Source organism: Antennarius striatus, chromosome 2 (genome assembly GCF_040054535.1).
Source record: "Antennarius striatus isolate MH-2024 chromosome 2, ASM4005453v1, whole genome shotgun sequence".
In the NCBI taxonomy this organism is placed as follows: domain Eukaryota; kingdom Metazoa; phylum Chordata; class Actinopteri; order Lophiiformes; family Antennariidae; genus Antennarius; species Antennarius striatus.
Genome location: NC_090777.1, coordinates 7182120 through 7195378, shown reverse-complemented (window position 1 = coordinate 7195378; position 13259 = coordinate 7182120). Strand labels below are relative to the sequence as shown.

Below are 13259 nucleotides of genomic sequence, written 5' to 3'. Positions count from 1 at the left end.
CAACTGATGATCTTACTTATATTGGTGCCACAAATTAGCTGATCAGGTATCGGGAGAGTTTGAGTCCTATTATGTTGGTGGTGTACGATTAACAAGAATGTAGACAGGATCAACTACATCGATTATAATGTTCAAAAACTGGGGAACTGAGCACAGAGTGGGTTTGAGGCAGTTCATAATCAGCTAGCAGCTAGCTACGTCCCTTATGGCATTTCAAAACAGAATAGCTGTAGACATGTTGTTGGCAGAAAAGTTTGCTCTATGTTTGGGGAGAGGTGTTCCACTTTTATCCCCAACAACACAGCTGCTGAAGGAAGCCTCACCAAAGCTATAGAGGGACTTAGGACTCTCAGTGGCAAAATGAAGGAGCACTCTGGAGTCGACACGTCCATGTGGGATTCGTGGATGGATGCCTTTGGCAAGTATAGAACTTTAGTGACCTCAGTTTTAGTTTCACATGCAGTTTTTGCTGCTGTTCTAACCTTATGTGGATGTTGTTGTATACCTTGTCTGCATTCTCTGGTTAACCGTTTAATCACCACAGCTATTCTTTGCTCGCTGCTGATGGCTACAATGACAATGACGGTGAAGATTATGAATTAGACATATAACATGATCTCTGAGTGTAAGTATATTTGTTCTCATAAAAATGATCTGGCAGCTGAAAATCATCATGAAGAAGCTGATTCAGTGATACGAGGATGTGGGCAAATATGTGATAAATAGGAGGGAAATGTTAGATTAATGTATATATGTTATCCCATATTTACTCATTTTCATTTTTGAACCAATAAAGGTTTTGTGTGTGAGTGTCTTGCTATGCCCTGAGTTATGTTTACATAGGGGTCAAAAAGATCACAGCTGAGGTAGCAGCTGACGACTAGTTTAAGATGTGAACCTTCACCTGCTGAAAATAAGACAAAACCATATGAAGAAAAGGGTTTTACTTTTGTGACAACATACCATACATGGTGCATTGCTGATATTTTTGTCCCCCATCCTTTAGGACACATTGTTAACAAGGACTGCCCAACTGAAATAAAAAGAGGTTTCGGCGAGTCATGTTGAGAACGGGGTGGAGATCTGTAACTGATCACATCTCTGTCTGTTCTCCTCGCGAGTAAAAAATATAACTGTTGTCTTCTACTTTTTGTGAGTGTGTTTTAAATGTTCTAGGTTGTTCGAACCTGACACGTCATTCACATAGGGCCCGTTTCACAAAGCCGGTTTAGTGGAAAACCTGGGTAAGCTAACCCTGAAATCAGGGAAAACCAGGGCTTTCGGTTTCACAAAGGGAGGTAAGTTAATCCAGAGTCAGAGGAGTAAACCTAGCCTGTGTCACGAGGCGCGGTAAAGTAAACCTCTAGGTTTGTTACCATAGTAACAGACTCTGAAGCTAGCCTCACGAAACAGGTTCAGTTGAAACTCTGGGTAAGTTAACCCTGAAATCAGGGAAAACCAGGTTTTTCGGTTTCACAAAGGGAGGTAACTTAACCCAGGGTTAGAGCGGTAACCCTGGACTGTTTCACGTAGCGAGGTAAACTGAACCTCTAGGTTTGTTACCGCAGTAGCAGACTCTCTGAACATAACCTGGTCGGGAGCAGGTTTTATGCCACAAACTCAGGGTTTCTTCTGACTCCGCCCCCTTTCACCGCCGCTTTCATTTCCTGGTTCTGTCGGACGGAGAGTTTTACTGACGTAAGGTTTAATAAATAAGTCTGTATTTTAGAGGTATTTTAGAGGCGAACATAGCATGTTCGTTTTACATGGAGCCCCTTGATGGAGTTTCCGCATTAATTCACAGAGAATTAAATAATTTTGTATCGCCTTCAGATGTCCAGTCATATCCAGACAGTTCTCTTTATGATTGGTACCGATTCACGTCCCAACACACACACACACACACACCTGATCCATCCTCACATCTGCAGCAGTGCTGCGTGTAGCGCTCCGTTCAGTTTTTCAGTTTTTATTTGCAAACGGTAATTTTCCTATGTAATGTGGGAGATGCTCAGTGCGCCTCGCCTTCAAACTTTTACCCCAGTTTTTCTATTTCCCTGGAGAGAAAACCGTCAGAATCATCAAGGAGAAGTTCCACAGGACTGCAGGAGAATGATGTAGAAATCTAATAAATTCATTTGAAAGTATGTTCTCTTAATGATATTGTCCTGCAATGTTAGTAACAGTAACATCTTTTCGGATGTCCCAATACATGAGCTGGAAATACATGAGGACATCAAAACATACAGTTGCATATGAATTCCACTGAATTAACCGCTGGTGTTCACTGAGCATATATTTGTACATTGGATGTGACGGACTGTCCAGCTTGCTCTGTTAAAAAAGGATGAGAAAGTGTTGATCCCTCAGTGGAGGCTAAATGTCACTCTGTATTGCAACAGAATGTTAAGCAATAGGAACAATCGGTAACAGAAAATATTTGATCACCTTTCTTTTCTTCAATTTCCTGTTAATATCTTTTTCTTTTTATCAATTATGTATAATTTGACTAAAAGAAACAGAGAATTAAAGATGGAATGCCTAAAGAAGATTTTTTGCAAAAAAACTTCAAACACATTTAGAACATAAAGAACATTTTACAATTTTTCATCAGATGAAACTTCAAAAACACTAAATACTCAAAAACACTTAACACCAATAAACAAAGGGAAATACAATGTAAAAATTAGTACATTATAACAGGAAGTTTGCAAAAGTGAGGTGGTCATCAACTAAAGTGCATAGGACATTTTTGTAACACCAGAAGTTCCTTAAGTTACTCAGGTCTTTTGTCATTTTATAGAAACCAAATTCTAGTTTTAAGCGACATCTGATTTTACAGCAAAAAACAGTAGCTGCTTCTTGAACAGTATTCTTTTCAATTCTCCTCTTCCTGGTCACATAAATTGCAAGTTTTGCCTCTCCAGAAATAACTTTTAAAAGCTGCCCCTTTCTCTGATTCGATCTATTGTACCCAGCACCGTAGATGAATTTCCTGATACTAAAATTTTCACTGAACAAATTAAAAACATTCGTTAGAAGAGTGAAGAGCACTGCAAGTCTCCCACACTCACTGAAAGCATGAAAGACTGTTTTCCGAAGGGGACAGAAGGGACACTGGCTGGACACCGCAGGGGTGAAAACAGAGATAAAAGCATTGGAACCGATGGCACCATGTAAAATCCCCTATGAGAAATAAAGGAGGGAAACAAGTGACACTGCCCATGTCTGGAGCCAGACCTGGACGGAGGGCCCGTCAGCAAGCGCCTGGTGGCCAGGCCTACCACGGGGCCCGGTCAGGCTCAGTCCGTCCAAAAGGCAATGTGGATTTTCCCCACCCCTGTGTATCCACCACCCGCAGGGCAGACCGATGGGGTTGGGTGCGCTGCCATTTGGGTGACAGTGAAGATAGATAGATAGATAGATAGATAGATAGATAGATAGATAGATAGATAGATAGATAGATAGATAGATAGATAGATAGATAGATAGATAGATAGATAGATAGATAGATAGATAGATAGATAGATAGATAGATAGATAGATAGATAGATAGATAGATAGATAGATAGATAGATAGATACTTTAATGATCCCAAGGGAAATTCAGGTGACATCTGCTCGCAAGAGATACAATAAATACACACAACAATGACAGAAAGTAATGGCACAGCCAAAGACCCTGTATAAGTTACATTATTTACATGCTGTTACATAATTATAACAACAGGAAACAGAGCCTAGAATAAAAGGAAGGAAGCATAGGCACATGGGAGAAGAAGAGAAGAAAGAGCATTGGGTGTAGATGAAGTGTGATGAGTAACACGTGGAGCTGTAAACTGATTAAGGACCCCCACAAAGTGTCCCACAGTGCATCCACAGTGCGTCCCAGGCCCCCCACGTCTATCCCTTCTCACCCGACCTTGATGACCCTGCGGCTTCAGACCCCCTCCCCCTCAGGGGATCATGACGGACCAGACTCAAGCGGCAGAAACTGGCTTTGGGGACGTGGAATGTCACCTCTCTGGCGGGGAAGGAGCCAGAGCTTGGGTGAGGTGGAGCGCTACAAGTTGGATTTGGTGCGCCTAGCGTGGAGGTAAGCTGCAAAAAGCACGACAGTGACGCAGGCGGGTCAAGTCTCTAAACAGGTTTAATTGGACAGGCAAGGTTCTGGTACCAGGGAATCAATCCAAACAGCAGACGAATCAGACAGATGGCAGGCAAACAGGCAGGGTCCAATAATCAGATGGGTCATATAATAAAGGCAATCCAATAAACCAGGCAGAAAAATCTGAGGAGGTGTGGACAGCAGGTAGGATCCGGGGAAACATGCAGAGTCAAACACATAATCAGAATGGTCAGGAGATAAACGCTGGAAGGTCAGGACGAACACTAACAATCTGGCAGAGAGCAGAAGGCTGAGCTGGCATATGAAGGGTTGAGGCAGCTTGGGGAGTGGCTGCAGGTATGTGTAGAGAAGACAGGTGAGCAAATGAGGGACCTGATCTGAAATGACATGATATGTTAGTAAATATGAAAAACAAACTATTAGACATGAGGTGTAACAACGAGGAACGAACACGGGATTTGATTCTTCTTAAAGGGGCCCTATTATGAAAATCACACTTTTTCAGGTGTCTATATATACATAGTGGTCCTCCCTAACCCGACCAACTCCTAGAATCTGGTAAACAAACACTTCCTGCATCAATAGATATTTGGACTTTTAGGAAGTCATGGATCTGAACGACTCGATTGCTAGAATACACATCCTTGACGTCAGACTTTGCACTCTGCTATTGGGCAGAGTATTGGACGATATGGATTGGTGGACATGCTCAAGGGCGTGGACGATATGGACTGGTTGACACGCCCAAGGGCGTGGTCATCCCCAAAATGGAGTTCTTCGTGTCGGACGAGAGGTAGCAGTCTGTTGAAATGGCCTCTGTGACAAGGAGACAAGGTAGTTGCTCAGTTGTTGATTGTACAAATCAACACCAGTGTTTATTTTTCATCCCATCCAATGAAGAACAGAAGAGACCTGCATTTCATTTTTAATGGCTCTGTGCAGCTACATCGCCTGCACGTTTGTTTGTATGTGGAACCACTTCACTCCAGCCTGTTTTAGCAATGAGGGTCAGTACAGGCGGGGCTTTGTCTGAGACTGATCCTCATTCAAGGATCACTCCCAACCATACGGGACCAAGGAACTGCACCCTGGTTACAGGTAAGTCTCACCATATTTATCTTTTTGCAGTTGTCTGTGAGCATGAGTGATCGAGTGCTATTTGGCTAATTAGGTGGTACTGCTTTGTTGCGTGTGTGCGCTCCAACGTGTGTGTGCTAAACCTACAGTATCTACTGTAGGTACAACGCACCAGAGTTGGGCTCACATTTGATCTTTTTTCTTTTTGTCGGTTAGGAAGAATGAAGTCATGCTATGCTAAGCTATGTAGGGAGGTCTCCTTTGTTTCACGTTTGCGTGCTGTGTGTGTGTGCGTGCACTCCCACACGTGTGTGCGTGCTGGACCTACAGTATAAAGCTAAAACGCACAGTAAATTGTTTTCATATTATCTTTTCACAAATCTGTCAGCATAAATAAAGTCAACTTATGCTAGGCTACGTAGGGAGCTGTGCTTTGTTTCGTATTGTGTGTGTGCGCGCACGTGTTAAGAGTCGATTGTTTGTTGGTCGTCATAGCGACAAGGCACACAGGTCTGTCCTCCTTATCCAATATCAGAACATTGGTGTCCTGAAATTAGTGTCCCTCTTCCTTGTGCATCCATTCAGCCTACAGCTTCAAGGGACGTGGGGGGGCCAAACTGACCCAGTGGACAATCATACTGTTGGTACACAGCTGTCTTGCAGGACTCTTCATTCCCACTATTGAAGTAAAGGTATGTACAAGTCATATTCCATAGAATGTTTTAATAAAATTGGTCACACTAATTTTCTAAATATAGTTGTCTATAGGTGTTAGTGAATGCACATGTGTTGATAGTAGTTCAGTAAAAAATAAGTGTTGTGTATTAGAATATTCCAGCAAGACAGTGAAGTGAAGACTTAAGTATAAAATTTTTTGAGAGATTCATGTATGTCAATGCGACAATGAGTCAAACCCCACAAGAAAGAGCCAACTTTCTGTTAGTGTTGCAATATTTTAATATTTCAAACAAACATGTTTTGAAATTCTGTTGGTAATTGTTCGCACCAAAACACAGTGAAAAGTAACAATACAAATAAATAAATTAGTAGCAAGTACCAGGATGTATTTTGAACACAATTTTTCTAAACAAAGAAATGAATAAAACAATATCAATAACAGTAAAGATCTATCTTTATGTTTTATTGAACAGGTTTTGTAGCTGACATGTTGGACCTCATATGTGACAAAGTCTTGGTGGACCCCGTGCCATACACAAATAAGATGTTGTCCATTCCTCTCCCCGAGAATCTGTCTGCCCAGTATGAGCGTCCTGACAAGGAGGAGGTCATTGCCAGCTACATGACCAGGTTCAACCAAGACTCGGTCTAAATCCAGCGTAATGGCCTTTGTCTTCAGGAAACTCCTGGCGTATGTGAAGGACCACACATACTGGGATGACAACCCGGATTCTGCATCCTAAGTAGCCCCAGCACCATCCAACAAAGGTGCGATAGGCCAGATGTCTGCACCATCTACAGAAAAAGGACACAAAACTATTTATTTCACAATGTTTTCAATCCCGAGTATTACAACTGTTGTTTATTTCCTGATAGGATGGCCCTGTGTTCTCATTATTATTATTGGATGTATTATTTTATGTAAATAAATGCTTGTATATGTCAACATAAATGGATTGTGAATACCAAAAAATGTTCAACATGTCTATTAATAAGATAAAAATCAAGGTATCGCAAATACAATATATTAGACTTTGTTGTACCTTTATATGTCATGTTACTGCATTAATGAAGGAATGCCTAATGAAGCAAAATAAGACATAACTAGTTTTTATTCCGACATTTTTCAAAGAACGACTAACCGATGTATTGGTCTCAGACGTGAAGGGCCACACTTGGCCCTCAGTACGTGACCGGCCATTTGTAGGATGTACACGTTTAGGCACACAGGCTGGAACCCAGGATGTTGAGTCATGCACGGAACTTCATCAACCTCCTGCAGACGGCTCCTAACCTACAGTGAAAAACATGGTAAAGGTCATTTGAATTTACAGTTGTAAAAGTAGCCGAATACCGTGGAGACATAACTTTGTGGTTTAGCTGTGAGCTTGCTACTTGTGTCTCCCAACAGCAGTTGTTTTCTGCTTCTGTTGGCATACATTCATAGTGTCCACAGGAACAGCTGTACAACAGGTGAAGACACCTCAAAATAGAGTAGATAAAGGCATCACTGCAATATGGTTACATCATTTCACCATTAACCTGGTGTGATGGTAGCAGGTGTTAGCTCCGTGTGTCTTGTCACAGAGGACTGCCTCAAATATTTAGCAGCTTAGTAACGGGTTAAATCAATGTGATAGAAAAATAAAGTAACTTAGCCGTGAGCAGAAGCTAGCATTAGCCACATGGTAATAACTATCAGAACCACTATCAGACTTTACTGTCACTTATAGAAATAAAGCAACATTTTAACAGTTAACACATCTGTACATATACAAAATACATAATAAGACATATGACATTATTACTGTGCGATGAGAGGCGGGAGTAGAAACAAAAGTAGCTACCGGACGATGCTAACGTCCTGTGATGACGTAGGTTACACAACAAAACAACGCAGAACCAACTAAGTAACGTTCACACGTACTAACCATTCAGAAACGTCCTGCTGCAGCCGCACAGTCGGTGTTTCTTTAGGAGCTTCTGGGTCCGACTCAGGGTCATAAATGTACAGCGACACGATGGGTCCTCCAAACGCCATAATGATAACAAACGTAATGCCGGTCAGTGTCCCGTTAGCCTAACGCTCTACTTCAGAGGGGCGTGGCCCAGGTGAAGGAGGCGTTGACCAGCGGAGCTCATTAACATACTGCAGCCGGAGGCCTGAAACGAAGCGTTTTGTGAGTAGCTCAGATGAGCAATTTTGAAAACCCGATATTTAGGACCACATATCACTTTAGGTCAAAATATTTGGAATACAGTCTAGTTGGACATCTGGCAGCTGAATGACATTAAGTTAAAAACACATAATATGGGACCTTTAATGATAAATCACTTCAATCATGAATAAAACACACCTGTCATTTTTTCATGTCTATATACCTGTTTCAAAGATCTCTTAAGTCACATTTGTCAAACTCAAGAACCGGGGGCCACATGTGGCCTGCCACATCATTTCATGAGCATAAAAGTTCACATTGTCTAAAAATAAATAGGTCAACGTGTTCTTTGAACAAAAACTACATTTTCCACCAGGGCTCGAAATTAACTTTTTTTCTTGGTAGCACTGGTGCTCCCAAATTTAGAAGTTGGTAGCACCAGCAAAGACATTAGGAGCACCTACCCAAAAGCAAGGCAGAGACGGAGCGATAGAGACCGCTCCGTCCATCTCCGTTCCGCGCGCCTCTCTCCCTCGCCCAGGAGGGCTGCTTGCAGCTGCGCTCTCATCGTTTCCTGGCAGGACCGCAGGAGCGCGGTTTCACAAAAAAAGGGGCACCAGATTTTTTTCCCTAGTCGCACCGGTGCTCCCAAATATATTTAATAGTCGCATTGATAAAAATTTGGGTGCATATGCGACCAAAATGGTCGCAATTTCGAGCCCTGTTTTCCACAATGCAGTAGTTAACCCCGTTTTAACTAACAAAAACGATTTGAACAAGGTTAATGTTCTAACTTGTGTTTGATGTTATTTTTCTTTACTCACGTGGACAATTTGATCCTTGACTGATGGAGTTCTGGTTTCATAACCTGACAAATTAAAAGGTTTTACTTTATAACAGAGGAACAAACAAACATAGTTTTTCTGTTTAACTAATTGTGTAACTTTAATAACCAATAAATTCAGAGTTACTTAATATTACGGAGTAGTGACAATTATTTTACATTACTTTGAGTTACAAAAAAAAAAGTTACATTTATAAGTTACATCTGGTATCTACACCTTGGGGACAGCTATCATGCTGATGTGGCCCTAGGTGAAAATGAGTTTGACACCGCAGTCCTAAGTGTACAGGAATTGCCGAGCTTACTTTTGGCCGCATTACATTCTAGTTACTCGAACGGCACAAAAAACAAAACAAAAAACCCCCCAAAACGACTGCCCTGCTCTTAAAGCCGTACATTACTGTACAGTATATTATTTCAATTGAAAACCATTATTTTGAAGTATACTACCGGAAGTTGAGGACGTGCTGCTGCCAACTTAGCGCTGCTACAGATTTCTCTTTACCCTTTACTGTTTATCACTTGGCTGCGGTTGTCCGTCTGATCTGTGGGGCCACCTTTTCATATAGTGAATCGATTCCTGCACAAGTGTCATGTCATCTCCGGGCTTGTTGAAGAGAGAGTGTTTCGCATCTAGGACCCCGTCCTCCTTCTCTCTCAGAAAAAGATTCATAAAGAATAAAAGGGTCGCTCCACGGATGCAACATGATGCTGGCGAATGCCAGCTTTGCAGGTGGGACACTCGAAACTGCGAATAAGTTCGAATTTAGAGGATGGTTTGATTTGTCTTTTCTGTTGAAATAAGATAGTTCGCAGATGCACTTTCATGACTTTCTGGTGAGGTGTTCAGCAAAAACACGTACAAGAAAAGATTAGGAAATGTGTTCGAACAGATTTCGTATATTTAAGATTTTAAAAATTCATGGCGTGTTACGCATTCGAATATAATAGTTCAGTTCCAACTAGGGATCAGGAACTGCTCTTTCTCTCTGCAAAATTTTATGTTTGTGTTTTATTTCTCTTGGTGAACTTCCAGAGCGAGTCAATGCCTGACTGCTTCGGTTAGACTGGAAAGCAATTTCAGGGTTTTATGACTTTTCACCGTAGTGCGTGAAGTTGGGCACTATATTTTCGGGCCAGAACATTTAATGAGTAGCGGACAAAAGCAGTAGAGATAACAACGCCCACTGTAATACCTTTGCTAAGTTTATTGTCTTATACATTGATTGTGCCAGACCCAGTCAATTCAGCACAATATAACTTAAATGCGGACACAACAACATACAGACATACTTAATCTATTAACCTGGCACCAGAGCTATGCTTAAAATTACTGTCTTTTTCTTGTTTAATTAACTAATGTACAAAGTTTTTTTTTTCTTTTTCTGTTTGGGTTATTCAAATTTATATCTAAGTTACTGCAGTGATACTCCATTTGGTGTTGTGAAATATATACAATCAAACTGGTATGCAACATTAAAGGTCCCATATTATGCTTTTTCTAATTGATGTCATTCAGCTGCCAGATGTCCAACTACACTGCATTTGAAATGTCTTGCCTCAAAGTGATCCATGGTCCTCAATATCTTTCATTGAATATTGATATATCCTCCTCTACTCTCTGAAGGTTTTAATAGTGCGTAGCCTTCAGCTCCGTCTCTCCTTCCCCATCCCCCCTCTGAGCCTTCCCTATCTCCTCCCCCCTCTGAGCTGACCAATCAACACTGCCCTCCCCAGCACGTTCACGTTCGTTTACCACTCGAACGCGCCTGCATTACGGATCAATCGCTATTGTCTGCAACTTTTTTAACTTTCAGTAACTTCACCACTACATATTTTGCTCTAATTCTCGTGTTTTGCAGTCTTGTTTTTCATGATATAACAGTTGATTTTTCGGCGCTAAGCATGGACCTGCTTCCTCAGTCTTTGCTTAACAAAGACTCGTGGCTCATTGTGTAAACATGATCAGACTGGCCGGTGAGATAATTACACTGTGTTTTCTGAAAATTGTTATGGACAATGAGAGCTCTTGGATAACAAGGGAGCTAAGATAACGCAAACTACTGAAACATGGGATTTTACCGGTCAGACCAAGTTTTTGTCTCGTATTTTCGTGTGTGTGTGTGTGTGTTTGGATATATGCAGCTCTCCAATCACTTAGAAGAGCTAAAGCTGCTATCATTCACCAAAAAACAGACAATTATTCTGAATTAGTAATTAATGTGTAACTGGTTATGGGTTCGCAGTGGTGCTGGGGATAGCCTCGGGTGGACCCACACACACACCGACTGCTAACTAGTTAGCCAAATGCTAGCTAAATTCACAGCTTGTGAGGAACTTTCACTATGTATATCTGATCCAGGTCGTTACCACACACCGCTACCGTAGCCTGATCACAAAACACACACGCGCGGGCACACACACTCACACACATGACTGAAGTGGACCTCTAACTAGTTAACCAAATGCTTACTGAGTCCAACAGCTTGTCAGTGTGTAGCTCTGAGCTAGGACATTACCAGACAATGCCACCTTAGCCTGAACGAACTCCCCCTTCGGGGATTGCCACGCACTTGGGCATGTCAACCAATTAATATCATTCTAGCAAAATCCGATCGTTTTGATTTGGTCCGGGCCATGAATTCCTAAAACTCCAATTGATATAGGAAACTCCTATTGATGTAGGAAACGACCTAACCCGACCAACTCCTAAAATTGGTCGGGATAGGGAGGACCACTATGTGTATGTAGACACCTGAAAAAGTGTTCACAGGTTCAATATGTGAAAATAAATAAATAATTGTAATCAGTCCTTTTGTTAACTCTTCTCTGGACAAGAAGGTTCCACTGCATATTACACATTGAAGGGGGCTTTTAACTCTGCTGAGTTTTAAGTGCTTTTATCTGACATCCTTCTTTTTCAATTCTTAACATCAACTTTCACAAATTTCTCCTATCTGAGAATTTTTACTAAAACCTCTGTAAACAGAGGTTCTTCTAGGTGAGTACTCTATCTAAAACTGTAATGTAATCTAAAGCAGGTAACAGCTAATCTAATTTTGACCTTGCCCTCTCAAAGAAAATGTCAAATATGAAAAACTGATACTGAGAGTGAGTGAATATGTGGTTGTTATTACCCCATACCAGTCAGATTCTGTCTTGACAGGAAATCTGATGAAGCACATTGGTTAGCAAGTGTGAATACAGTTTTAAGTGAGACAGCAAAAAGCCATATGTCGTCCTGAACCAAACTTAACATTAGCTCGGTAGCTAATGAATAGCGTAAGCTTGATTACTAAACTGACTTGCTTTGATCCACATGTCAGTAAGTGCTTAACAGAAAAAGCCAGTTTTGCTGAATTTTATTTGCTGAATGACTGAATGATTTTAATTTAGCATCAGGATTGGTAACTATCACAAAAACAATGGACAGTATAACCAATCTTCAAGGTAACAAGCTAAGCACAAGCCCACCATGTGTGTGTGGGTGTGTGTGTGGGTGTGTGTGCGAGCGCGTGCGCCAGCACGAGGCATGTGATGCGAAAGTGTTGTAGTGTTGGAGTAGAAATAGTAAAGTTGAACAGTGTTTGCAGTTGCTCTATGCTGCATGTTGTTTCTGCCTGTTGCCATCTGCTTTCAGCTACTGCCGCTGGTTCGTCGCCTTTCGCAGGGGACAAAAAGAGGAGCCAAGTGCATAAGTGTCCTCTGCCGGTACATAGCCTCCCCATTGCAAGACTCTTACATTCCTTCCTCTGGCCAGAACCGGTAACTGGTAACTTGTGGTTCCAGGCAAAGCTGTACAAGAATTTGGAGCAGCCGACCCCAGAGACACGGCAAGCAGGTCCTGCTGCCTGTCAGCCCCTGCCCAGCTATTGGCAAATAGTAATAACCTCAACGGCAAACCAGGCATAAGATGGCACCAAAGACATACCACAAGAACTGAGAAGTCTGATGTAGGCTACAACAGAGGGCAACCTCCAAGGCGACCTGGATCCAGTGTCTGGTCCTTTTCTGCCAAAGATTGTGTGGAGGCTGCAGGTGCATCAGTTTCCCCACATTAAAAGATGCCACGCACAGGTGTCTTCCCAAAAGGGAACCCATCCCACTTAACAGTCCAGATACAAAGCCCTGTGGTGAACAGTAAGTGTTGACAGGGGCAAGATTGTGAAGTCTGGCAGCCCCTAGTCACAACCTGGCACAGAGTGGTTAGAAAACTGGGACCACTTCCCATACTTTGGCAGCCTTCTATCATTTAAAACCACCATCAATGAGGAGGTGCAGCACCAGCTTAGCTGTACTAGTGGGCCATACTCCAGACTGAAGAAAAGGGTCTTTGAAAACTGTGATCTTTGTTCAATGACCAACATCAAGGT

General features: G+C 41.9%; 1 protein-coding gene and 1 long non-coding RNA gene across 9 annotated transcripts in view; one reads left to right on the top strand and one right to left on the bottom strand.

Annotated features, from left to right (window-relative positions):
* Positions 1-6348: 6348 nt before the first annotated feature.
* Positions 6349-8024, bottom strand: LOC137588513 (uncharacterized). Its single transcript, XR_011034060.1, has 3 exons — positions 7815-8024; positions 7026-7177; positions 6349-6678 (listed from the first exon to the last, which is right to left on the bottom strand). It is a non-coding gene; the product is annotated as an uncharacterized lncRNA (long non-coding RNA).
* A 1389-nt stretch (positions 8025-9413) lies between these two features.
* LOC137607517 (uncharacterized) overlaps positions 9414-13259 on the top strand; it is a 92212-nt gene continuing 88366 nt past the window's right edge. For all 8 annotated transcript variants that reach the window (XR_011037993.1, XR_011037991.1, XR_011037990.1 and 5 more), the window contains exon 1: positions 9414-9619. Coding sequence is in view for 1 of the 8 variants with exons in the window: in XM_068333347.1 (XP_068189448.1) it covers positions 9480-9619 (140 nt within the window). In the remaining 7 variants the exon portion in view is untranslated. The remainder of the gene's footprint in view (positions 9620-13259) is intronic.